General features: G+C 36.7%; 1 protein-coding gene, 2 long non-coding RNA genes and 1 pseudogene across 8 annotated transcripts; 3 read left to right on the forward strand and 1 right to left on the reverse strand.

The window, feature by feature from the left end:
- Positions 1 to 307: 307 nt before the first annotated feature.
- Positions 308 to 7,750, forward strand: LOC149107001 (uncharacterized). Its single transcript, XR_016209338.1, has 3 exons — positions 308 to 393; positions 5,845 to 6,059; positions 7,670 to 7,750. It is a non-coding gene; the product is annotated as an uncharacterized LOC149107001 (long non-coding RNA).
- LOC110068954 (uncharacterized) lies at positions 3,682 to 21,261 on the reverse strand. 6 transcript variants are annotated; one of them, XR_016209337.1, is made up of 9 exons: positions 19,854 to 19,965; positions 16,910 to 16,972; positions 12,568 to 12,636; positions 12,021 to 12,080; positions 10,972 to 11,075; positions 10,795 to 10,868; positions 10,175 to 10,228; positions 7,767 to 7,802; positions 3,682 to 6,813 (listed from the first exon to the last, which is right to left on the reverse strand). XR_016209337.1 is itself a non-coding variant. In XM_089296646.1 (8 exons), the coding sequence occupies exons 1-2, from the start codon at positions 20,995 to 20,997 to the stop codon at positions 16,948 to 16,950; spliced, it is 342 nt and encodes a 113-aa protein (XP_089152772.1). In that variant the 5' UTR covers positions 20,998 to 21,261; the 3' UTR covers positions 3,682 to 6,813; positions 10,175 to 10,228; positions 10,795 to 10,868; positions 10,972 to 11,075; positions 12,021 to 12,080; positions 12,568 to 12,636; positions 16,910 to 16,947. The 6 variants fall into 6 exon arrangements, 4 of the variants coding, with proteins under 4 accessions (XP_089152772.1, XP_089152774.1, XP_089152773.1 ...); XM_089296646.1 differs by lacking the exons at positions 7,767 to 7,802; positions 19,854 to 19,965 and adding an exon at positions 20,681 to 21,261; XM_089296648.1 differs by lacking the exon at positions 7,767 to 7,802.
- Positions 13,117 to 15,527, forward strand: LOC149107002 (uncharacterized; annotated as a pseudogene).
- Positions 17,314 to 24,526, forward strand: LOC149107003 (uncharacterized). Its single transcript, XR_016209339.1, has 4 exons — positions 17,314 to 18,185; positions 18,439 to 18,788; positions 19,242 to 20,862; positions 23,696 to 24,526. It is a non-coding gene; the product is annotated as an uncharacterized LOC149107003 (long non-coding RNA).

A 24,526-nucleotide genomic window follows, 5' to 3' on the forward strand; every position in this document is an offset into this window, starting at 1 on the left:
TCATTAGTTAAGATGTGTGATATCAAGGAAGGTAATATAAGTAGGACATGAACAATCAGGTGCAGTTGAAAGGAGAATCAAATTATGACGCTCGTTATATTAGTTTAGATTTATAATCATAACCCTCATTAGAAGGAATTCCACGAATTTCCACAGGCGGGAAGTTTTTGTTTAGAAAGAGGTGAAGTTTGAGGTCCTTTTACAGGTAAAAGCTACGCAACGTAATTTTCGCGTATTTGAAGAACTTGTTTTGATTGGTAAATTCCAGAGTCCGGATTCCAGGTTCCGAATACCGGAAGCAGACAACTGATCGGTGACCATCTAAAACGATGTATGCTTAGTTTGGTGACTTAACTTCAACATATTACAGGTTTCAAAGTACATGCCAATTTGGTAAGCTGAAATGTTGGATTATGTTTTAAGTGTTAGTTTATCGTTTGTAGCGAACTTGAATTAAATAGGTAGTGTTAAACTGGAAGTTGTGGGCGGCGAACTTCGACGAACGTAGCACATTTTCAATCGAATTGTTCAAACATTTCGAACGCTTTTAAACGTAAAGTTTATATATTCAATGTGAGTTTAGGAAATAGTTTGTATCTTTTCAACGCTGGATAAAAGAGTTGTTAAGTCGTCCGGGAGAAGTAGAAAGTTAAGCTCAAGCTTATTAAGGTTGCGTTCCTTTGGGGTGATTTGGATCAGGATCGGTAATCCAAGATCACTCGGATCATAGTGTATCAAAGGAATCGATGAATCCACGCACTCTGATCACGGATTCATCGGTTCCAGATTATCCCAAAGGAACGCATCTTACGTTTCTCATTCTTACTTGCCCGGGTTGGACAATTCAAGTCCAGGCAAGTTATCTGCGATTTAAATCGTAGTTAAAGGAAACTAAAATTTGCTCAAGTCAAGCAGTATGTTAGAGTTGATTGTGTGAAGGGCAAGTTGGAATTTAAGTTTTTTTTTCGTGTTTTCGTGTTGTAAATAATTTTTAGCTTACGGTTGAGCAGTTAAGAGGTTTGTGGAGAGCATAGGGACCGTTCATTTTTTATAAGGTTGGGGGGGCTGGTGGGATTTGGGGGGGGGAGTCCATGCGAAAAAAAATGGCTTTCGAAGGGGGGGCCATCCCAAAAAAAATAAGGGAAAAAGGGGGGGTCATGTGAAATATTTTAGTGAAACTTTAAAATGGCATAATGTTTGAATATCAAAAAAATTGCTATAGAATAAACATAGAAGGCAGGATACAAATTTATTACAAACTCTCCTTCTGCTTTAAAAAAACGTTTGGCGACAAAAAGCATTTGTAGCTACTGAAAAGAAGTATTTAACACTGTTATTTTCGAATGCAACTTTCACTGGCACTCATCTTCATCTTCGCTGTCGTCGAGTTCTTCGTCGCCGCTTGTGCTGCTATGGGAGTCTCTTTCACCAATGCTGCAAGAAGCAGCAATGCTTTCCGTCAGAGTGTACTCTTCAGGGTACACGAAGGTGTAAACATAATCTCTGACTTCCTGCTCAAGGTTTGTGGTGATTCTGCTTCTTGCAGAATTGGTGAAATAATTCCCTTCCAAGAGCTGTGCGATGTATGGCCCATCTCTTCTAAATAACGACGTGGCAACATCCCCAACTTTAATACACTCTTCCGGGACGGCCGTTCTAGGAGGGTACACAAGGCATTTTGGAAAATCATTTCCTAGCAGGTTTCCAACACAGATTCCATAAATTCGTTGGACGTTGTTTTCAGTCCGCTTCCTCTTTCTTTCATTTGACTTTCTGCGGTTTTCTTTTTTCCTTGTCCTTTTGTTGATGTGCTGTTTAAGTAGGCCCTTGAATATGCTGTTATAATTGCTCTTCTTATTTTCTAGTGCTTCCATGTCCTGCGTGACCTTCGTCAACTTAGCTTCCATACATTTGATCTGTTTTACATTAAAACTGTGGGCAAACTCTTCGCCCTGCTTTAAAGCAAGCCCATTGGACTGAAAGAGTGTGGAATCGTGTTCCTTTACATCTTTCAATATGACATTCAACTTTTCCACCACTGCTCTGTGCTCTTTGATGGCGAAGTTCAGTTTTCGTCCATCACTGGGCTTCAACTGGTACCCTGGCATGGAAAACTCACTCGCCCTTTCTAAACAGCCATCCGCACTTAGAAAGATTGCTTCTTTTGCTTGTAAGGTGTCAAACTGCCTGGATCGTTCAGCTGTAAACCTTTTCTTAAACGACTCGTCGCTTTCGCCATTATTGCACATTTTGGAATGCACACAACACATCAACAGATTTCCAGTTTTCTCACAACACTTTGTACTTGGTTCAGTATCACAATGCAGGAGCAAGGAAAGACTCTGTTCCAGGCCACTGTTACTTCCGTAAGATTGAGAAGTTTATGAATGAGCACTATGAGGAGGGGGAGAACCACAGGGAGTTTCTAAAGTTGTCCTGTCAAGAAAATGAAGGAGAAATTTGTTCTTTTTGTTGTGAATGGACTGGACCACCCATAGAAAGATACCCTAAACCAGTTCCTGACCATTCCTGCCTACCGGAATACCACTACCTCTCCTACCAGAAGACCCAAAAGAAGGGCGTGATGCAGATGACTGGTAGCCAAGGGTCCAAGCGAAGAAAGAGCATGGAAGTGGCAGGCTGGTTTTATCTGACCCAGAGAGCGTTGCTCTATTTGCAGATAAGTTTATTGTCAAATCAAAGTTTGTGGTGGATTATCTTCAGCATCTTGAAGTGCTGGAATTAAAAAGGAAAAAGAGAGCAGAAGAAAAGGCAAAGTTAAGTAGGGACGCAAAAGATAAATCATCTGAGGATTATCCTTGGACTGAGTTGTGCGAAGATCTAACCAAGCTTAAAAAGCTACGTGTTCCAGAACTAAACAAGTACTTGAACCACCACGGGCTGAAGCAGCATTTGAAAAGCAACAAGAGTGAGAAAGTAAAGGCAATTGTAAGACATTCATGCTTGCAGCAGAAGAGTCCTCTCAGAGCTGGCCAACCAACACTGAGAAATGCTAGGACATTGACACAAAATGACAACAGGGCAAGTGCTGACAGCAGTGAAACGGATGAAAGTGACAATGATGAGTATGACAGTGATGCCATTGACTCTGGGGGAGGAGATGACTCAAGTGACGTCATTCTTGCATTCATCAATTCAGATGAGGAAGATGCCAATGAGAGGCCAAATGCCACACGCTCAGGGCAAGCCATAATTAGGAGATCCGAAATTGACTTCTCTTTCTTTTGATTTGTTTTTTAAACAACAGCTCACTGTAGTATAGGGATTCTAATTTTGTCTTCATAGTGAGCACAATAACGTGAAGTAGGGGGATAATAGAGAAATATTAAAAAAGTTGAAATCTAAATATTGTTTGTTCAATTTTTTTTTGGGGGGGGGGTCATCCCAAAAACTGACCGCTATAAGGGGGGGGGCATGTGAAAAAAATTGGTAAGCTGAGGGGGGGTCATGCAATTTTTAAATGGTGCTTCCCAAATCCCACCAGCCCCCCCTCCCTCATAAAAAATGAACGGTCCCATACATACGTGGAGAGTACTTTCTAGTAATATCATTTATTTTTGATCTGCTATTGGTGATGAGATTTTATTAATAACTTACTGTGATCAGATGATGTGAGTTTTTTCTTAATTTCTTAGAATTAATAAAACTATAGTCAGTGACTCAAGTAAGGTACAAATAGTTTATTTAATTATCATGTTAATGTTGTAAATATAAATTTTGTATTACTCTACAATGAATTTCTAACCCAAAATTGAGGTCTGGAAAAAATTGTAAGAAGAGATATTTACATATTACATTATTTACATACTCCAACTTGCTGGCCTTATTTTCAAATCAGTTATAGTAAATCAGGATGTGTGTCAGAAATATATCATAATATTATAGTACGAGCACTGCACATAATATGTATTTTATGTGGTCAAATAAGGTATGAAATATATGGAAAACAAAACGCATGGCAATTAATCACTTCGACCACTTGATGGATTAGTAATACCCATCTGCCCACCTCTTAGTTTTTGTGTGTAATAGTCTGTGGGGGTCAACAAATAGCAGTATGTAAATTTACTTAGATTAAAATTTTCGCCTGAGTTAATAACATAATAATTATATTGAATCCAGTGTGCTTATAGATACCATTTGAGGGTATTGAAATTATGCAATCACACAATGCAAATTTTAAAATGGGTGTGACAGATATTTTTTTTATTTGCTTGATTGAATCCACGTGGGATCAATATATGAAAAAAAATTGGTTACATTGTTGTAATTTTCTTTTTTTCAGTCCATTTTAGTTATCTGAAAATGTGAAATTTCACTTCTGGTTGGGTTAAAAATGTGACCTGAAAGTAAGAATGTAGGTCTATAGGTCTTTTGTAAATGTTTACAATTTTGAATAAAAATTGGAATTATTACTTTGATTGTCTGATTGCTAGTATAATTCTCTTAGTTTTTTTTATTTCTATTTGTTTGGTTCAAAAAAATATATTGACTTATGTATCTTTTTGACATCACGGCATGACTTGAAGTTCATGTCTCCATTTCGCATGCATTGTGACATGCTGGAAGTGGAATTTCTTGTGTGCAGTTGGCTAAAATGTGTTGAAGAAACAGCAATATCCAATTTTATTTTTTGATTTCTATACGATAATCTCGTATAAATTCCATTGAGCAAATAAAAAAGATTTCTTTCATAGACACTTAAAGGTAGTAACAGTGTATGATTTATTTAGTAACAGTGCATGATTAGATCTCTTTTCTTGAAACAACAACAACGACTGTAATTTTCGTTAAGCCCTGGTGCAGGTTGTTAAAAAGTTGGGTAACATTATCCAGCAGATCAAATACAGTCTAGTGAATAGTGTTCATAGTTTGTTTACGCTTATCCACTGGAGAGTGATTCATCCAGTGGATAGTATTATCCAACCTTTGAACAATCAGAGCCTAAAGTCTAAGAAAGTATTTAAAATATGATTTGATCTCTTTTTTTTAACAAAAATAAAACTCAGTAACTTCTATTTGTAGTCCTGAAATCTAAAGGCTAGTTTTCACTAGCGACGGAGTCGTAGTCGGAGTCATAATCAGAAGTGTAAAGCGATACGATTTAGTGAAAATCAAACCGACAGAGTCGGAAGAAGAACACCCATTCCGCTTATGACTCCGTCACTTACGATCCAGTGAAAACTAGATTGTTGGAGTCAGAAGCAAAAGCGGGAGAATAAACCAATCACGATGCTCCATTCTGGGCCTTGTGATTGGTTGGTTCTTCTGCTTCCGATTCCGATAATCTGTTTTCACTCGATCATAAGCGACGGAGTCGTAAACGGAATCGGAAGAAATGGAAACGTTCTGATTCTTCCAACTCCAATTCCGTCGTGCTTATGACTCCACTTACGACTCCAATTCTCGATTTTCACTCGGTCGTAAGCACTCTTATGTCTCTGACTACAACTCCGGCTCTGACTCTGTCGCTAGTCAAAGCGAGCCTTAAGACCCCATTTAAATTTAGGAAGTATGATTGTTTATATGTAGACTAAATGTAAACTGTTTCTATTACACAAGATGATATCACTCATGTGCCCTTTTAGTTCTGGGTACATGTATAATAGAATGTTTGTCAATCGGCCTTTGATTTTCAAGTAACTTGTGATAGGTTACTGTGTGAAAATGAAAATAAATTTGTAAGGGGAACTCATTTTGATATAAATGGTTCCACAGAAAGACATGTTTTGATGCAGAAGTAAAAGGTTATTTGAAAACAGCGTATTGAGTATTAAAGGTAAACTCAAAAAATATTCGGTTTAATTTTTTCTTGCTGATCAGGCAGATGACAAGGAAAGTACAGGGCAGAGTACTTGAAGGTTAACAGGCTAGGCAAGTCAAGTGAAAGATATGAATCAACAGGAGGTTTATGAAACAAGTTGAGGAAGCAATGTAAAAGGAAGAGTGGGGGAACATCTAGAAAATCATTGAGTTGTTCTGTGGGAAATATAATGGTAGTGATAGAAGCCTGCATCATCAAGATTGCCCTGTAGTGTGTAAGTTTTCCTTCACTTTTCTATTGGTTGTGACAAAACCATTGGCCAATGAATTGTGAGTGTATTTTTTGTTGAAAGCTGTCAGATTGTATGAAGGGGTATGAGGGGGTATTATGTTCCATTAATTGTATTTTTAAATATCATTTTGTTAAGGTGTTATTACTAGATATACAAAAATATGGAACTAGATATTCTTTGGGTGTTAATTTCGGACTATAGTTAATAATTAGACATGAACTTTGTTGTACAAAATTGTATGGCAAATATTTCTGTCAGTGTGAAGTGTAGGAAATGGGCAGTAAAATTTTCCTTTAAACTCACTTTAGTTGTTTTATTGTAGTTTCTTTCGATTCTACAGCGTTGAAGACGTCTTAATGTTGAATTAAGGCTTTTAGTGAGCAAAATTGACATGCTCACAAATGTTTTTAACCCGCTGCCGAGATGTTTTTAATGCTGTAAAATCATAAGAAACGACAAGAAGAGAACTTCAATGAAAAAATTCACTTGCCAATTTTGAGTAATTTTAAGTGACAGAAGTATTTTTCATGCAGTTTCTTACAATGAAGGTCATGTCTAATTATCACGTACACTACAAATATTTAATTAGGGTTGAACTCTTACACTATATGTTGATGTTGTGATGCTCACATACTGAGCTTGGGCTACCTGTGTTTACACAACAAAAGTTTACTACTAGACTTTGGTCATTTGCTGTTCAATATTGTGGTCCCTCATAGAAATTTCATGTTTCCAGCTGGTAAAAAGACAGAAAACAAAGGATGTTAGTTGAACAATCATGTTTCATTTTTTTCAGATGTGACCATTCACACGAAAAGCCGGGGGCTCAAGAGTTTGAGTGTGAAATGTGAGATTTATTTCATGGTCACGCCAAATTGAATATCACACTTTGTTATTTGGAACCCATATGTTGCGTAAAATTGTTGAAAGTAATGAAGAGAATTTTTTTTGCTCATATTCAATGCAATGAATTTTGCTGTGTATGTGATGAAAAAGAAATAATGGTCTCAAAGTTGTTACAGCAGACATTTGTCTGTACCGGCTTCTCCAATCCAAAGAGTAACACTAAAAAAAGCTGTACACGTGAAATATTGGTATGCAAATTTCAAGGTCCTGAATTTTCACAGTAGACATAGTACTGGCAGCAAGACATGGAAATAGTCATATCACAGGCAGTTTTTTACATCATGAATTCAATAACAGAAGAGTTAGTTGTTAAAAGTTTCATACAAACTATCAATTTTTTCATGTATGTTATTAAATGAATTATTTATTGTTCCCTGGAGAGATTTCTAGAGTCAATTTAAATTGTAATGGCATTGTAAAGTGGTCAAATGTTGACACATGTATTTTGTTATAAAGCTTTTTTGTGTCTGAAATATGGTACATGAAGCTCTTATCTAATTTCAATTCGCTCAATATTTTCTTAATGTAGTTGTGGAGTGTTTTTCTTTTGTTTGTATTGCATTGTTTCAAAGCTCTGTTGGTGTTCTTAGCAAGTTACATTTTTATTTACAGTTGTAGATGTAGAAGTTAAAAAAATACAGATTTTAAATCAAGTCAGATAACACAGTATTGATTTTGTCTTTCAGGTCATGCTGTTTGTTCCTCACTTAGTTTGTGCTAGTGGTTGAAGCTTATGAATGCAGGTATTAATGAGACTGTGCATACAACATAATTTTATAGTACCCGGATTGCATCTGGATTTCCTCTTGGGACAGCAATCTAGAGTGTAGAATTTGGATTTTTATTTAGATGTAGATTAAGTTAATGTGTAGTTCCAGAAAATATCCATACCTCCAGCACAGAGGGAATTTCGTGTAAGCCCCCCTTCTCCCCGGAATTTCCATTTTGTGAACACAGCAATAACCCCCCTCTCCACCCCTCCAGAATTTCCACAAGTATTATTTACACGCCCCATACCCTCTGGAAAAAATAGTTTTGGTAAGAAAGTGTGTTAAAAGTTAAACTTGACACTCCGAACTTGTAGCCGTCTACATTGCACGTCACTGCTGTTTATTCTCGATTGATTGTGGCATTTGAAGATACACTGCATGCAGTGCTTTCAGTAAGATTTGAAGTAGGTCTCTCCCTTTTGTTAGCACCTGCTGGAGCTGATAAAAGGGGCTGAAGGCCCCTTCTCCTCTAGGGGGGTATTGGGACATGCCCCCCAGAAAATGTTTGAAATCGAGAAGCTTGGAAACACGATTTCCAGTGATTTGAGGCAAAATATTAACACTCAAGCTTTCATTATTTTTATCAGCTTACTAGCCCAATTTTTAAGATTTAGTATTAATTTTGTATTTTAGTATTGTTCAAGATGCAAACATCGATACCGATACTAAATAGTGAGGCCCGAACACAACAATGAACTCTTCAGAAAATTAAGTTACATACTGAAGTCAAGACCTTTAAAAACAGTCACTCGTGATATATAAGATTTGGCTTGATGTTAACTTCTTGAACCATAGTAAAGACTTACCTGATTGTGTTTGTGAACTTTTTGAAGTTGAACTAGAAGCAGACAGAAACGACACCATGGCCTGTTGCCGCTTCATCGTGGAACTGACGATGTATGAAAATGAGGCTTTTTAAAACACAAGGTACATCACTATGTAATGTGCTCTGGAGTGTGACCTTTAGTGACGATGATGTTTATGACAACATTGCGTTTAATACGCAAATGAAAAACGACTACTTGTGGCTTTTAAAGTGGTAAAATCACAGGGTAGTGTATAAATTAACTATTTGGTTGGTTTTTTAACGTTTTTATTAGCTTTCCAATAATAACTAACTATTTAATAGCCTAAGGTGAATTGCTAGTTCCTTTTTATTTGACTCCATAAGCACATTAATGCCGGAATACAGCTGGCGATTCCCAAGAGGGTACCCGTCGGAGCTCCGGCAGGAGCCAGATCTTACTGAAAGCATTGTGCACACAAAGAAAACACACAGTAATTTATTCAAACATGCTTTAAAAGAAAATAGATAAAATAATGACTTGTCAAATTACCTTCCCATTTGACTAAGTCCGTTTGCAAATGTGGTTCAATTTCATTTGAAGGAATGATAAGATGAATGTAAATGAAATTGACACCATACTTTTATCATGAAAACAGTCGTTAACACACTTGCAACGAATGCCAATTTTATAACACAATTACGTACAAATGGACAGAGATAAACAAGAATGAGAAATGCTCAAGTTTGTGAAATCATAACATCATTTCTGCCTTTAAAAAGAAAGCAATTTTCATGAAAGAAATCGACTGCCACTCGACAGCTTAGAAGACCGACGCAAAACAAACAATCTAGGCTAGTCACCAGTGCTTTTCAGTCCACAAAGTTATTTCATGTGATTGGTAACAAGTAATGGCAGCCATTTCCACGTAACAGCACATTCTTTACATTTCTTAGCTTCTAAATTGTTTTTTGAAGAAAGAAAATTTATTTCAAATATAATGCGATTCACATAAAAGTATTCAGACAAGCTTCTGTTTTTCCATGTGAAAGATCTATTTAATAGGTAAGAAAGGACTTTTGAACAGTTAGATCGATATTTGAATCCATATTGAAGTGAAGGACGTCTGGAAACTAAATTGACCATCCAACCTCTTACCCCTCCGGAATTCCCTGGGTCTTTGACCCCCCCTTCTCCCTCCAGAATTTCCAATTCCCTCTGTGTCGGAGGTATGGATATTTTCTGGAACCATACAATACAGATTTTAAATCAAGTCAGATAACACAGTATTGACTTTGTCTTTCAGGTCATGCCATTTATTCCTCATTTAGTTTGTGCTAGCAGTTGAAGCTTATGAATTCAGGTATTAACAAGACTCTGCCTACAACATAATCTTAAAGTACCAGAATTCTGTCCGTTTATTTCTCCTTGGGACAGCAATCTACAGTGTAAAAGATTTTAACCAAGCTGTATTATCATTTTGGTTGAAAATGTTTTCATTTACGATAACTGATGCAATAAGAGAACACTTGCAGACCTTATCTTTTCACTATTTATTAGATAGTATTATGATAGTTCACAAGTTAATAAGTGGAACTTGGATAATTTAAAAGGAGACAAAGTGAAGTATGTTTACCTGTTCCCACAACAGCTTGTGTTCTCTCAAAGAAGAACTGATATTTGTGGTGACCTAGATGTATAATTGAGAGATACCTGTAAGAGTGTTTTGTTAAATGTAATCGCATCGTTTTCACAGTTAAATTAGGCTATTTTTTGGATGGTTTAGAATGGCTAGTTTTATTTATTAGACACAGCTACAAGGAATTAACTAAAAGCAAGTTTAGTCTTCAAACTATGTCCAAGAATTACAGTGGTGTAGCACTGTTGAATAGAATTACTGTGAAAGTTTAGCATTTCCTTGATGGTGATTTGAGAATTAGTTTAATGCCATCTATGAAAGCTGCTCTGTACTAACCACTCTATTGCTTCAAAAATTTAGTTTGGTTGGTTAGTAGGTTGACATTTCTGTACAAGAAACATTGAGCTGTGAATCTCCCCTCTTTCTTGGGATGGAATCAGTCCTCTCTTTCTTGGGATGATAATGAGTATTGAATGATATTTTGTGTATTTGCCTATCCTATTTCCTGTAATTCTAATAATATTGCCTGAATTGTTTGGTTATTCATCATCTGATGGTAGTAAATGCTTTGATAAAGTACTGTTAGGGTCATAGATTAGAAGTAATGAATAACTTACATTCTGGCACAAGTCTAGGGTTGTGGTCATACTACATGCATTAGTGCTTTACTTTCTGCAGAAGTCTGAAAGATCTGAAAGAAGAAGACCCTCTAGTTTGTTTTAGAATTTTTTTCATAATAGAGGTATGATAAATGTTACATTTCATGATTACAAGAAATTGAGTTCTCTTTTTACCATAGTGTATGTTGTAGCTGTAGCGTCTTTCAGTAGTTTGACAGCTGTATCCATGAGGACTAAATTCTTCAACGTATCGGTATATAAATTTTCCACCCATTTTCCTGAAAGATAAGTTGAATAAGCAATAACCTCCGTTTGGTCTGAAAATATGCCAAGATCTTTGTCTACAGATGTTGTATAGACATGCTCTGAGAACCAAACAGTTTTCTAAAAGCACTGGCTCAAGGAAAAATATGAGCCTTGAGGGACAGATGATGTCCAAGAGCAAGTATTCAAACATATGGTACAGTGCAAAAGTAGTGCAATTGAAATGCGGAAATTTTGGTTTTTGTCTTTGTCAATTTTCATCGAATAGTTGCCCAAATATTTGAGAGAAAATTCAATGCGACTCGAGCGATATTTTGGTTGAACAATAGGGGAAATTTTGTGGGATTTTCAACACCTCGATGAAAATTTGCAATGAATAACGTTCTTTTGCCAGTAAGTATGCAAAATTTTGCTATGCATAGAGCAGAAGTTTGACAGTGTTCAAGGAAAGTTAATCACGTAATTGATTCAATCGATTGTTCATGTAATTTACATGAAATATATTTTGATAATTGTTGTGAAAAGCTTGCTGTAGTTACTTACCGATACATGTAACTGATTAGGAGGGAATTATAACATACTACTGACACAAAGTTTCTTTTGTCTTGTGTATCTTAAGTTCACTAATTTTGTCAACTTGAATTCAGCGTTATAGTTACCTAATGTACATGTAGGACTCTGAGTTCGTTGTGGGAATGAAGCCAACACACAATTTCAGCTTTTTGAAAAACTAATTCGGGCAAATTAATTCTAAATTGGACTCAAAACCATATGATTACCTATTACCTATATTTTTTGTAACAAGTCATGTGCAATTTCGAAAATTGGGGAAAATCACTTGGATATTCTTTAGAGGATGGAATTTCGATAGGTAACTTAACTTACATGAGATTTTTATGTACGAGGAGGGGAGAATAGTGAGAATTGTTGCGGTATTTTAATTAAATTGTGATATTTACCGTCTCTTTTAGCTTGCATACCAATTGTTGCACATGATGGTCTTGTAGAAGTTTGATGCTCTGTTAGATATAAGTTGTATATATAATAAGTTGTAGAACATCTTTATACATCTGCAACAACATTAAACTATAAGCTGTTTAAATATAATGTTTAAGATTTATGTACACAATACCATACTAACATGACAAAAACAACAAGACAACAAATTTTGATAGACTGGCCATCATCTGAAGACTATAGTTACATCTATATTAACTGTTATTTGAATGTTACAAGATGAAGTATCTGACCCGGGCAGGTTTGAAAAGTGGATAAAGTATCCTCTAGATAAACCACTATCTAGCACATGGTGTGGTTTGTTTTGCCAACACTTATCCACTGGATAGTGATTTATCTGGTAGAAAAGTGTTATCCAGTCTTTGAACAGCTAGGCCATGGGGATTATTGCAAAACATTAATGTGGATACTTTCAGGTTTCTTATTTTATGTTTAACAAACATCTTTGAATCATGAAGGGACATTTAAATTGCATAATACTGTATTTACCTAGATGGGATGTTCTTGTAGTTGTGGATGACGTGCTTGCAGGTCTGTGTTTGTATTTCTGTCGACATTCTGTAAACAGAAGTTCAGTATTGCTGTTATGATGGGGAGGTCACTGCAAAAAAGCTTACTGTACTTTTTTGTCGCCACTTGTGACAAGTAAGCATTCATTTGGCTTTTCCCACATATTCAAGTATGAGCCTCCAAAGTGCCAGCTATTCTGAAGAATTATTCATTGCTAAAGAAGCTCAAAATTGGACTTCAGACACCACTTATTTTGAAACTGCACTTAGCAGCCAAGTTGCGTGTATGTGATGTTATTCCGTCCAACTTGAAATTGGTGAGAAGCACAAAAATCTGCAGATGACTTGCCCTCTTTCATAAGGTCAGCAAAATGCAATTTTTTTCCAACTGATTTATCCACTTCTCTATCTTCATTGCCATCATTTGCGAGGTTTTGAGCATTATTATTTGGCTTGAAATAATATGGCTAAAGAGCAGCCATTAAACCAAGAGTGGTAGTTGTTGGAAGTCGTGGACAAAATCCCTTAGATGGAATGTTGCCACAAAAATGCGGCCTGGTTGCTGAGTGCCGTTCAAATTGGTGGCAATAATGTTGAATTTTGGGCTCCTTTGAAGATGAATTTCGTAAAGAAAACCTGTATTTTAGAGGATGAAACTTCGGTGAGTAGCTTAACTTAGTGTGAGGTTTTTTACATGCATTGACCAAAAAAAACTTGTTTGTTTTTAGGAGTGAACTTCTCATTTAAATTAAACTAATTCTGCACTTAATATTTGAATAATGAATCTTATAAAGGTAAAGATTTAATGTAAGTCAAGTGACCACTTGAGGAATTCATAGAAAAGTGTTATTGTTGTGTTTTAAATTGCGGTATCTCTTTTAAAAACAGCATGTCCACATTTCTAACTTGTAGATGTTCTTGCAGAGATGTTCTTGGTTTGGTGATTGGTTAGATATAAGTTACATTTATATATACATAGTAGGGTGTAGAACATCTGTTTCAATATTAAACAATAAAACTTGTTTAAATATAATGTGGAAGATTTATGTACATAATACCATCATAACAAAACAACAAGACAACAAATTTTGGTAGACTGGTCATCATCTGAAAACTATGTAACTGTTATTTGATAGTTAGGGGCGAATCGCACTAGAGCCAGAGATTTCGAATATCCTGCAGCAACCTCCACAGAATTTGGCCAAAGTTTGTCTTTTGACACTTTGACTGTTATCCACGCACCATTGCACTAACATTTTGTTTACGTTTGACAAGTCGGAAATGTTTTCATTTCGTTGAACAGGTGACCTTTTCAGTATTTGGCGGGAAATCATATTTCATAACAACAAAATGATCCCAAGACATTTTGTCCTACAATTTCAGATGTATGTTCAGTTGAGGATGATGCTGATAATGTTGTCTCTTGCTGAAATTCAACTAGAGGGGAGAGCTTTTCTGATGCTGTATGAGGTTCGAAGGCAAAGACGAAATCAGTGTAGACATCCATACTTTTGGGTTCTCCCTTGATCTGCCGATTCATGTTCGATATTCATTATAATGAGCCAAGAATCCCAGACAAATATTTTTAATTAGGAAACAGCTACAGATGAGAAGAACTACTTTCCATTTGCTTTTGGATGTCCTTCGCCTATACATCACAAGACAAAACACTTGTTTTAGAAGGTGTATTGAGCCAGAAAAGTATTGACAATTGGACTGACACTCTTAGCTAATGAAGGAACATACATTTCAATTGGGCCTAGTTTTAATATTGAGACAACAACAGTAATCGAGGCTGTCAAAGGCATCGTTACAGGACTGATTTCTGTAAAAAAAGGATTATATCAAATTCCCAGAAACTGAAGCACAAGTTGTTGAAATGGGGGAAACTTTCTAACAGCTTTCCAATCTTCCAAATGTGGCTAGTGTTATTGACTGCACACATGTCACAATCCACCAAAGTTCCAGCTGACAGCAGAGTGGATTACTTCTGTTGATTGCAGCGTTACGATATAATTGTCCAAGCTCTGGCTGATGGCAAGAAAAGATTCCTTGATGTTGCAGCTGGTTTTCCTGGATTCCTGCATAATGAACGCATGCTATGAAACAGTCGCCTTTACAGATGATGCGAGAACTAAGAATTATTGAGTGGTCCTAGTATGCACATTCTCAGCCGAGAGATTGGTCCATATTTGGTGGCCGATAGTGCTTATTTTTTGAGCTCCCTGGTTACAAAAAGTTTACTCTGAAGGAAAGCAAGATCCATATAAAATTGCTTTTAATGAGAAACTTTCTTCAGCCAGAGTTTCCATGGAGTGCACCTTTGGAATTTTCAAAAGCCATTGGCGTATTTTGACAAAGCAAATCGAAAGTGGAGTTGGTTCTGTGAGTGATACAGTTGTGGCATGTGCTATTTTACACAATTTCTGTATTAATGCTGGTGCAGATGAATGGGAATGAGATGATGGCGACGATGACAGAGGAAATAATAATGACGGAAATGTTTTCAGGGATGGCGACGATATCAGAGAACTACTAAAAGAGTACATTGCCATATGATTTTATTTATCATTTTTCTGCACAATTATTGTTATGACCTACTTATATTTTGTTCATATTTTCTTGATAATATAAACTTTGTAAAAAATGGCAACGAAAATTGAGAAACTCTGTTATCTAGGATATAGCATTGCTTTGAACTGCTACGTTACTTGACAAATGTAAATAGATTATTTATTTAATATCACAAGCAACTCTCTTGCAGTTCTTTATGGTTAATGTTTAATATAAACAGAATAAAATGTTTTAGTCTCTACTTTTTCTTATGGCCTTGGCCAGGTCTGCGTGGAAGTTTGGAACTACAACTTGATAAATAAAAATAGGTGGTTCATGTTGCATGCATTTTCAGAGTAAATGTTTAAATACAGGATAAATGTTACCTTTAATTTTTATTTGTGGCCTTGGTCAAAGCCGTGAGGAAACCAATCATGGCCTGAGCTTGCTCTTGTTGTATTTCTTCCATTTGCTCTACAGCATTTGCCAGTCTATCACCCTGGCACTCCACTCTCTTGATGAATCTAGTAAAATCCTCAGAATCGTCATTCTCCAGGCTTCTCTTGTACCCTTTCCCTTTTCCTTCCCCTTTCTGCCTCTTGCTTCTGCTCTTGACTTTGATTGTCATCGCTTGAAGGGCTTCAGCTGCCTGATCAGAGGTGTATCCCTCCTCCTCGTCGCCAGCAGACAAGTCAAGCAATTTCTCCTTATTTTTCTCTAGTGCATTATTTTGCAGTTTCCCGCATGTGCTTCAGAGTAACCACATCTCTCCTCCCAAGCATGTGTTCAAGAACATCAAAATATTTGCAGGTTTCGTTATTTCCTCCTATCTGCGATCGATTCCAGTTTTTGGCCTCTTGAACTTCTTTTTTTAGTTTTTTAATTTTTCACTTGTACTGACTTGGAAGACACGCAAGGTATGTTGAAGTGCTCGTTTGATTTAGAGGCGATTTGAGTTCACACTCTCCTTGACTGTTAGCTCTCCAGCCTTGATATATTGGCCTTCCATGGATTTACAAAGTATTTCATCTGGTCTTTTGTCCATCAGTCTTGTGTTGCTGTAGTCTTGTCCCTTTGCTTGTCCTGCTTCTTGTTTTCTTCAGTGGAAGTGGAAGTGCTGACAATCTTGTTGGCTGGAGTGCTGGTTCCATCAGCACTGCTTTTTGACTGAGAAATGCCACTGCTTTGTCCTGGCTGAGAACTACCAGTAGGTAGCTTGGGGCATTGGGGTGATAGAATTCTGATATGGGTATCACTGGTAAAAGTTTTAAAACAAATAGCCTGGAAGGTAGTAAAAGGGAAAGCTGTTTGGGTCCGACATCTTGCAAACTGAAGAACAGCGCACGAAAAACGTAAATAAAGGTCACATTCTAGTGTAAGATGAGTATGGGAATTAACCCCGCAACATGTCATTTTTGACATTTTAATTACAACAGAAACACCAGTTATTGTATTCTGGGTTGTTTGGCCCCATTTGTTCTGCCTCGGAGCAGGACACTGAAACCTTAAAGTTTGAAGTTTGGCCATCTTGTGGAAGACTCAAAAATTTGTGATTGCATTAGGGCAAGTCAAACGACTACAAATTTTTGACATTAAGTAAACAAGTTTTGATTTGTCTGGCTCTAGTGTGATTCAGCCCTTACAGGATGAAGCATCAGAGGATTAATTAGTAGAGAATTAAGTGTGAATCTTTTCAGGTTTCATATTTAATTTCATGTTGGACAAATACATTTGAACCAAAGAACTAGGTAACATAACATTGTATTTACCCTGAAAGGATGATTTTCATGCCCTGTGCTTGGTTTTGCTACCGGTATGTGTATGGCGATAGTCTGTGAATAGAAATTCAATGTTGCTGTTAAAACTAATTCTGCACTTAACATTTTTATAATAAACACTTAACAGAGTTAAAGTTCTAATGTAAGTGACCTGCATTTGGGAAATTCAAAAATGTGGTACCGTTGTTACTATATAAAGCTGCTACCTTATCACTTATAAGAATGAGATTAGAGGTTGAGGACCAGGGTTCTCCCGAAAATTTGAAGTAGAGGGAGAATAACTTTGAGTAGGCGGCAGACAATGCCGATAAAAAGACGTGGAGTAGTTTTATCGGAGCCACGTGGAAGGGGGGGGGGGGGTTTGACCGCAACCTTTTATTGGGGGGTCTGGGAGCCTCCCCGGGAAATTTTTGAAATTGGGGTTCTAGCTAAAAAGTGCATTTCAGTGTATTTTAAGCAATCATGGTTTTGTTCTTTCGTTAAAGAAAAGCAATTTCACGGAGAAAAACATACATGTAATGTATTGTGTTAGTTGAACAGGTTAATCATAGCCAACCGTATCAAATTTGAAAAAAGTATCAAAAACGTCAAAAACGTTCTCATTTTGTGGTCAATCACGCGTGTAAAAACAGATGAGAAAGCCAAACGAGAAAAGAGTTTTGCTGGCATTGAAGGTACTAGATTGAGGTTTGAGATTTATTTTGTTAAAAGACAAGTTTTGAATGGCTTTAACACAGTGCTAGGGGTGGAATTCATTGAACATCATGAAGCTTGTGATTGGTAACCGTTGCAATTGCAAGCCGGCCTGTAATACTTGGTGAAGTTTCCCGCGGATTTAAGCTCAGAATTTTTTCTGATTAAGCGTGCAGACCATCATCAACGTTTTGAACCTTTGCGGTAGTTTGGCTTTTTCGTTCATGATTTCAAAAGTGATAAAATTAACACAATCAAACTTAAACTTGACATATTTTGCAAATGTTTTGCTTTATACAGTCCGGAATATCCCGATAAATTAGGACAGTCATGACGTTATGAAGCTATTGTTAACAGGGAAAACGGCGGACCTTTTATGCGGACCAAGAAAATATGTTGTTTCCAGTCTCGCATAGAGTCTGGCCAGCATTATCCATGACTTTTTGCGACCAAACGTTGAGAAGGAGAATAAGCGGCCATTTTGGTAGTGGGAGAACGTTGACTGTCTCCTAATCATTGAGTTTTTTTGGTGTCAAGCGACGATGTAGACGCGATTTTGTGGCCAAATATTAAGGTTAGTAAAGTGTACGCGTTATTTTCTAGTATTCACGTATTTTTCATTGAGCTGTGTATATTTTTTACTGGTTCTAGTGTTGTTAAAGTTTCATCATGCCAAATTACACGGTTGTAAACAACATCGATATTTTGTAAACTCTCTTTGAATTTGAGGCGTTACAAGTCTACCTGAACCACTGTTGTTATAAGGCTTGAGTAATGTATCGTTCCTTCATTTTTATGACAGTTGTTTTCAATTTCTCTCTCTTAAGTACATGGAAGAGCATACTCGACTGCTCGAGGCACTTTGCCGAATCTTTGGGGAAAAAACAAAGGGAAAAGAGAGGAAATAAGACGTCGCTAAGTATGCGGACGAAATTAAACAAATTTGGGAGGTCTCTGTTTTGGTGGATTCACCGAATGTGCACCCCAGTTTTATCACTGGAGAGCCAGTAGCCTGATGAAAACCACCTACAGCACAGAAGTGGCTGCGAAACTGACAGGCCAAGGGGTTGTGCAGTGATTCCCTGTAAATGGATGCTATCAGTATCCCAAGGAATGGCACAAAGGGTAGAGAGATTGTTTGTGCTCATTTACCAGACGTTGAGGGCCATGCAAACATGTAAGTTCAGGTTTGTAGGCAGCATTGTACTCTTTTTTTTTTGGCATTTTTTAAAAACTGTACACACTGCAGCTGTTCCTAGTAGATGATGATTCTTTTCACCTCCCCATGAAGCTTGAATGTACCAGAAAGTAATGTTTTTGAAAAATAATTTTTATGCACGCAAAGACTGAAAAGGTACGAGAGTTTATAATGTAGTGTCGAGTGTTGAACATTACTAATTGTGAAACTAATGCAAAACATTAATTGGTTGTGAACAGGAAACATATCAGTTTGGTTAAGAATATGTAATAAAAAATAGAAAACATAAGAGTTATCACACCACTTGAGGCAATCTCTTATTTAGTGAGACTAATGTGGTAACTACATTCAAAATAAATTCATATGTTAAAACGAAAAATATATTTGTAATAATATTGGCATCTGTAAGCAAGCGTTTGTGATTTGTTTCAGGTCCTGCATTCTGCTAAGAGGCAAATTCAAAGTCGAGAGTACCTAAATAAATATATAATAAAACCTTGGGACATGTGGATGGATTGTGATTGCTCCCTTGTCAACCTGTCCAGGAATTATATTTTGATATTTTTGGGTAAATAACTTGTGAAAGTCAGCAATTATATGTAAGTTTTCATAATTTAAATGTGGAAATCAGACATGATATCTTTTAGCACAGTAACAAATAGATACAAGAAATATTTGAAATAAATACCAAAATGGAGAAATTTCAGATTTACAAAGAATATATTAACAGAATTTTCGACTATCCCTGCATCTGACAACACTAAAATTTTGGATACATTTTTTCTAGCTTAGTTTATTTTGTATAAAAGAACAAGAATTTCTCACTCGCATGCGTTATTGAAAATTCTGTTTTAATGATGATTTCATTTCCTCGATTTAGCCAAAACGTATAACATTTTGGACATCTACAATTTATCTTTGCTGGCATATAAGAACACGCGCGTGCTGTCGATTTCGGCCCGATAATCCCTAGATAAGAGGAAAGCCTCAATTCTCATATCGATCATTACTGTGCTTAGAAAAATGCAGAGTAAAGATGCTTACCGATTGTACGGTCTCTTTCCAAAGAATGATAACAGCAGCTCGTCAAACGTGGCCCGCATTGCGTTCTGTGGTGCTTCCTTCGGTCCGAGGATAATTGTTATCTGGGCAGAATTGTCTGTGACATGGAACGCGAACACAAACTTTCCTTTTATTTTATAATTTCGACAGTATTTAACTAATTCGAGATAAATATATACCTCCCGAAGGCCCGCACTCATGGCATTGGAAAGTATTCGCGACTCGCTTTGTCCGCCATCTTGAATCTCTTGGTTTGTTGTGAAACACAACACTCCAATCAAAACACGCATTCTCATTGGTTGAAACGTGAGTTTCGTGACATGACAGATGTCCTAATTTATCGGGATATTCCGGACTGTTATAATGAAGCCTTGAAATAGTGCATGTATTTATTCATGCTTCCCTGCTCGATAAGCTCGCCAGTTTTATATCTCACTTTCAATATTTATAATGGTAATTGAACTGAGTGGAGTGCAATTTGGTCTGAAATCATACGCGTGATTTCAAAATCGAACGAGCGCGCAGCGCGAGTTCGATTTGAAATCACAAGTATGATTTCAGACCAAAATTGCATGACACGAAGTTCAATTGCCACTTTATTAGATCCATTTTGAAATCGCACAATTTTATCGCCTTAATTTTAGATTTTTGGTGTATTGTTCTAGTAGCCGGTTTGTTAAAAAAAAAAAAGCGGAACCGGAAACGCCTTTACGTCTCATTTAGTATGCGAAATGATGTCATGTGACGAAAACTCATCCGAGCATGACAAAGAAACAAGCGGTTTTGAAGTGAGAACGAAAATAGTCTACCTCAGGTATAAAAGTTCAATTCTCGTCGCCTGAATCAATGATGGAAGGTCTTTCTTTCTTCTGTGGTTGAGGCTGAGACTTTTCATTGTCTTTGGAGAAGGAATTTGAAGGTACATCCTGCGTAATTCTGCGATGGATTTCTTTTGAGTTGTGAAACTCGAGTGCACGATGCTCAGTGGATGGTACGTTTTTTTTTCTTTCATACCGTTTAATGGCATGATTTTAAGGGAGTCCAGCTCGTTATCACCTCCGTTTCTTTTTGTGACCTCGGCGAAGGACTCAATACTCAGGACCTTGTCAAGTTCTTGCGGCGCCATTTGTTTCAAGATATTTCCAAGATGGCGGGACTAGCACCAGCTTCATAAGACGTTCATTCATTCATTGTTTTGTGGGTAACCGCGGGTTTCGCCCATAACGAGTTTCGCCCATGAGGCGCTTCGCCCAGAACGAGAATGGTTTCGCCCAGACATAAACTCGATTCGCCCAGACCGAGACGTATTCAGAATTCGCCCAGAACGAGAATGGTTTCGCCCAGACATAAACTCGAGACGAATTTTGTTTTCTGTTCATACGTGGGAAAACTCCCAGGCCTCTGGCTGTTTTGTCTTGGAAAAGCCAGGCTGCTATTCCACGCGCGCGCACTCATGAACTATACTAGTTTTAATCTCATTTCAAAATATATGTTGCCATTACCTATGTCAGAAATACAATCTTTAAAAACTCTCGATTCCTCTCGTTAGTATTCGCGAATCCGTATTCGCAACTTATCTTTCGTGTACGTTTCAACAGTGAAAGTTATAACTTGTTCGTTTCAACAGTGAAAGTGATAACGTGTTCGTTTCAAAACCTTCATTCTGTGCATACGCACGTTTAGATTGACGTTTTTTGAGTTAGATTGTAGACGTTTTACTTCTGGGCGAAACCATTCACGTTCTGGGCGAAACTCGTTATGGGCGAAACCATTCACGTTCTGGGCGAAACGATGTGGGCGAAACTCGCTATAACCCCTTTGTGGAGCGGGGCACATTTTGACTATGTTTATTCACAGCGACAGAGTTGAGCTCTTTTGTTGCTTCGTTTGAAACCTGGAAACATCTAACTTCTTGAGATGGCCCTGAATTTGTTGTTGTGTGGTTTTCGTTTGTTTATGTTTTACTGGACTCGGTATCATACGGATTTTGAGCAGACGTTGAAGAAAAATCGCCAAAATATTCGTCAAAATGGACACTGAAAGTTGGAAACTTCCATTAAAGTAGGTGTTCAGCCTGAAGGAGCTCATAATCGTCATTTAGAAACTGTAATTAATTACATTCGTCAATTTTTTTGGAAAAAAAACAACAGTAACAACAAAGTTTTGGCAATAGTAGTTGCTAAATTCTCCACACAATGGCTTTTTGCCTCTCATTTTCCTGAAATTTTATTGTTTACTTTAAACTAATTTTGAAATCTGATTGGTTGTTTTGTTTTACTGTGCCATTCTCAATGGCTGAGAAAAAGATGTGATTTAGAGCAAAAAATAGTGCGATTCGTGAATAAATCGCACCATTGAGAGCCAATCAGATTGCAAGGATAACCAGTGATTTCAAAATGGATTTAATAAACACAAACATCTTACAGCTGCTGAGTTTAAAGATTGTGTAAGATTGTCCAAAGTTTGTTTCTCTTCTTTAAAGAAATCTTTACAGTTATTTGTGATCGAAAATCCTCCATGTGCGAGCCAAGCACTGGGTTGCACGTCGTTGTGTTTAAAGAACTAATCAAATTATGCGTACATTCACTGGGAATAAAAGAACTAATTTTAATTATATTTTTCAAAGAAAACGACTTATGACCTTCGTTTGTGCCATCTCTATTTTCTTTTCAATTTATCCCTGGCACTGAACAGCGATTGCTGGGTTTTTCACTTCATTTTCAGAGGAAAAACTGAGCTTCAACTCAAAGTGGTACTATGATCAAATTTTTACCCCTTGATTTTTCATGTGTATCACATAGAATTCCATGAAAGAATAAAAATGCCGTTTGCCGTTTGCAAATATCTGCATCAGTTCCGGAGATATTTAAGTTTGAAAAATGTGTAAAATATGCAAATGAGATGACTGATGACATCATACACTCAACCCAATTTTATATCAACTATATAAATAGAGCTATCTTGGTCAATTTTCAGTGCAGACCATTGAAACTTGGTAGGCTAATAGTTCTACAGGAAACGCACCTACTGCTATAAAAAATTCTCTTCCCATGGCAACTCACTCTTTTCCAGTCCCCACTCTCTTGATTTCAATATGTTAATGATTTTCAGGTCGCAAAACATTAAACAAGGCCACAAACTTGAGCTAATATATTTATATGCTTGCTGGATCAAGCATATGAGGCACCATATGCAAATATCAAAATGGAACGCCAAAGGTGGCCAGAAATGCCTTTAACATTGGGGAGGTCTGGAACCCAGTATGTTGCCATGGTGATCAAACTGTTAAGCTCATATTGTGGAGCACATTTAGTAGAATCTTACTGCAAAGAATCAAACATTTCTGATACAAATTGGCGGAGATATCTTTTTTCATCATATTTGATCAAAATTTGGTTGAGTGTATGACGTCATCACTGGGCTAATTTGCATATTTTAAAAACTTGAATATCTCTGGAACGAAAAGAGATATTTGAATATAGTAAACAGCATTCTTCTTCTCTCACAGGCTACTTGTTTACAATGGCTGCGATAGAAAAGATGAGATTTTCGTCATAGTACCAGTACCCGTCACCAGTACCCGGCTGTCAAATATTTCAGTCCTGCTGTCACGGCTCAGTGCATGCCCAAGTCACGTTTTTTGCGGCAATTCTCACGGCCCGAATGATTTCAGATTTCTTTTATCTTACAGCTATAAGAGTTGTATTTTTTAATCGCTACGTATTTGTTGAGAAAATTAGACATTGTTTTTATGCTTAATTTTACTTATGGAGAGGCTCACATTGTTACTAATAAAATTTTTTCATAATTTATTTTATAAGTAGCCGGCGCGCCAAGGACGACTAGACGGCGAATTTCGCCGGTCACCAGAGCTTATGGAGAACCCTGCTGAGGACTGGAGAATAGTGAGAATTATACTGTGCATCTTGAAGACTTCAATGTATTTTTCAATAAACTTCAATAAACACATTTAGACCATGCAAAGAACTTAAAAACACAAATGATTTACTCTGATGAGATGTTTGATGTAAGATTACTTGTTGAGTTACACGTAATTTGCACTGCATGCATTAACCTGATTTTCAGTGTTTTTGCTGATTATGCTCAGTTAACCGCTCATGAACAATTTACTACTACATTCACTTGCAGTCTATTTCTGTTGTAATTCTGGAGAGCATTCAGTGATTTGAGACTTTCATAAAATGGGTTCAAGTTATCAAGAACTCTGTTTTGAATTGTTTAGAAAATGACTTGAAAGGAAAAGAAATCACTTTAAGTTAACTTGTAAGAAGTTCAATTTAATGAGGATTGAAATTAGCTGAGGGAAAATAATTGGATGGTTTTTCCTCTGTTTATAAATGCTTAACTAGTATACAGTACCTTTCTTGTTGTCCTCATTTGCAAGTGAGTCTACAGAATAAATCAAATTTCATTGTTCATACAGTGTTACAATATTCACATTTGAAAGTATATCAAATGTCAGATTTTTTGTTTAAACAGTTTTTTAATGTACCACTGTTTTTTCAAATTGCAAGTGGTTTTGGAATGTCTAGATTTCAGCTGTTAGAATTTCGTCTATATCAATGATCAGTAAGAAAGTTATCAGAACGATTTGTACTTTTTTTTAAGTGACAAAATATAATTCTGAATTCTGA

The sequence above is a fragment of the Orbicella faveolata genome, unplaced genomic scaffold (genome assembly GCF_042242905.1).
Source record: "Orbicella faveolata isolate gen_17 unplaced genomic scaffold, um_ofav_v1 contig_27, whole genome shotgun sequence".
NCBI classification, from domain to species: domain Eukaryota; kingdom Metazoa; phylum Cnidaria; class Anthozoa; order Scleractinia; family Merulinidae; genus Orbicella; species Orbicella faveolata.

What these genes read in the sequence shown, in the direction of transcription:
- LOC110068954 (XM_089296646.1), bottom strand. Translation starts at nt 20,997, where the DNA reads ATGGCGCCGCAAGAACTTGACAAGGTCCTGAGTATTGAGTCCTTCGCC. An exon ending in ATTGAACTTTTATACCTGAG is followed by an intron (nt 16,973 to 20,680) that starts GTAGACTATTTT and finishes TTCTATTCACAG; the next exon opens with ACTATCGCCATACACATACC.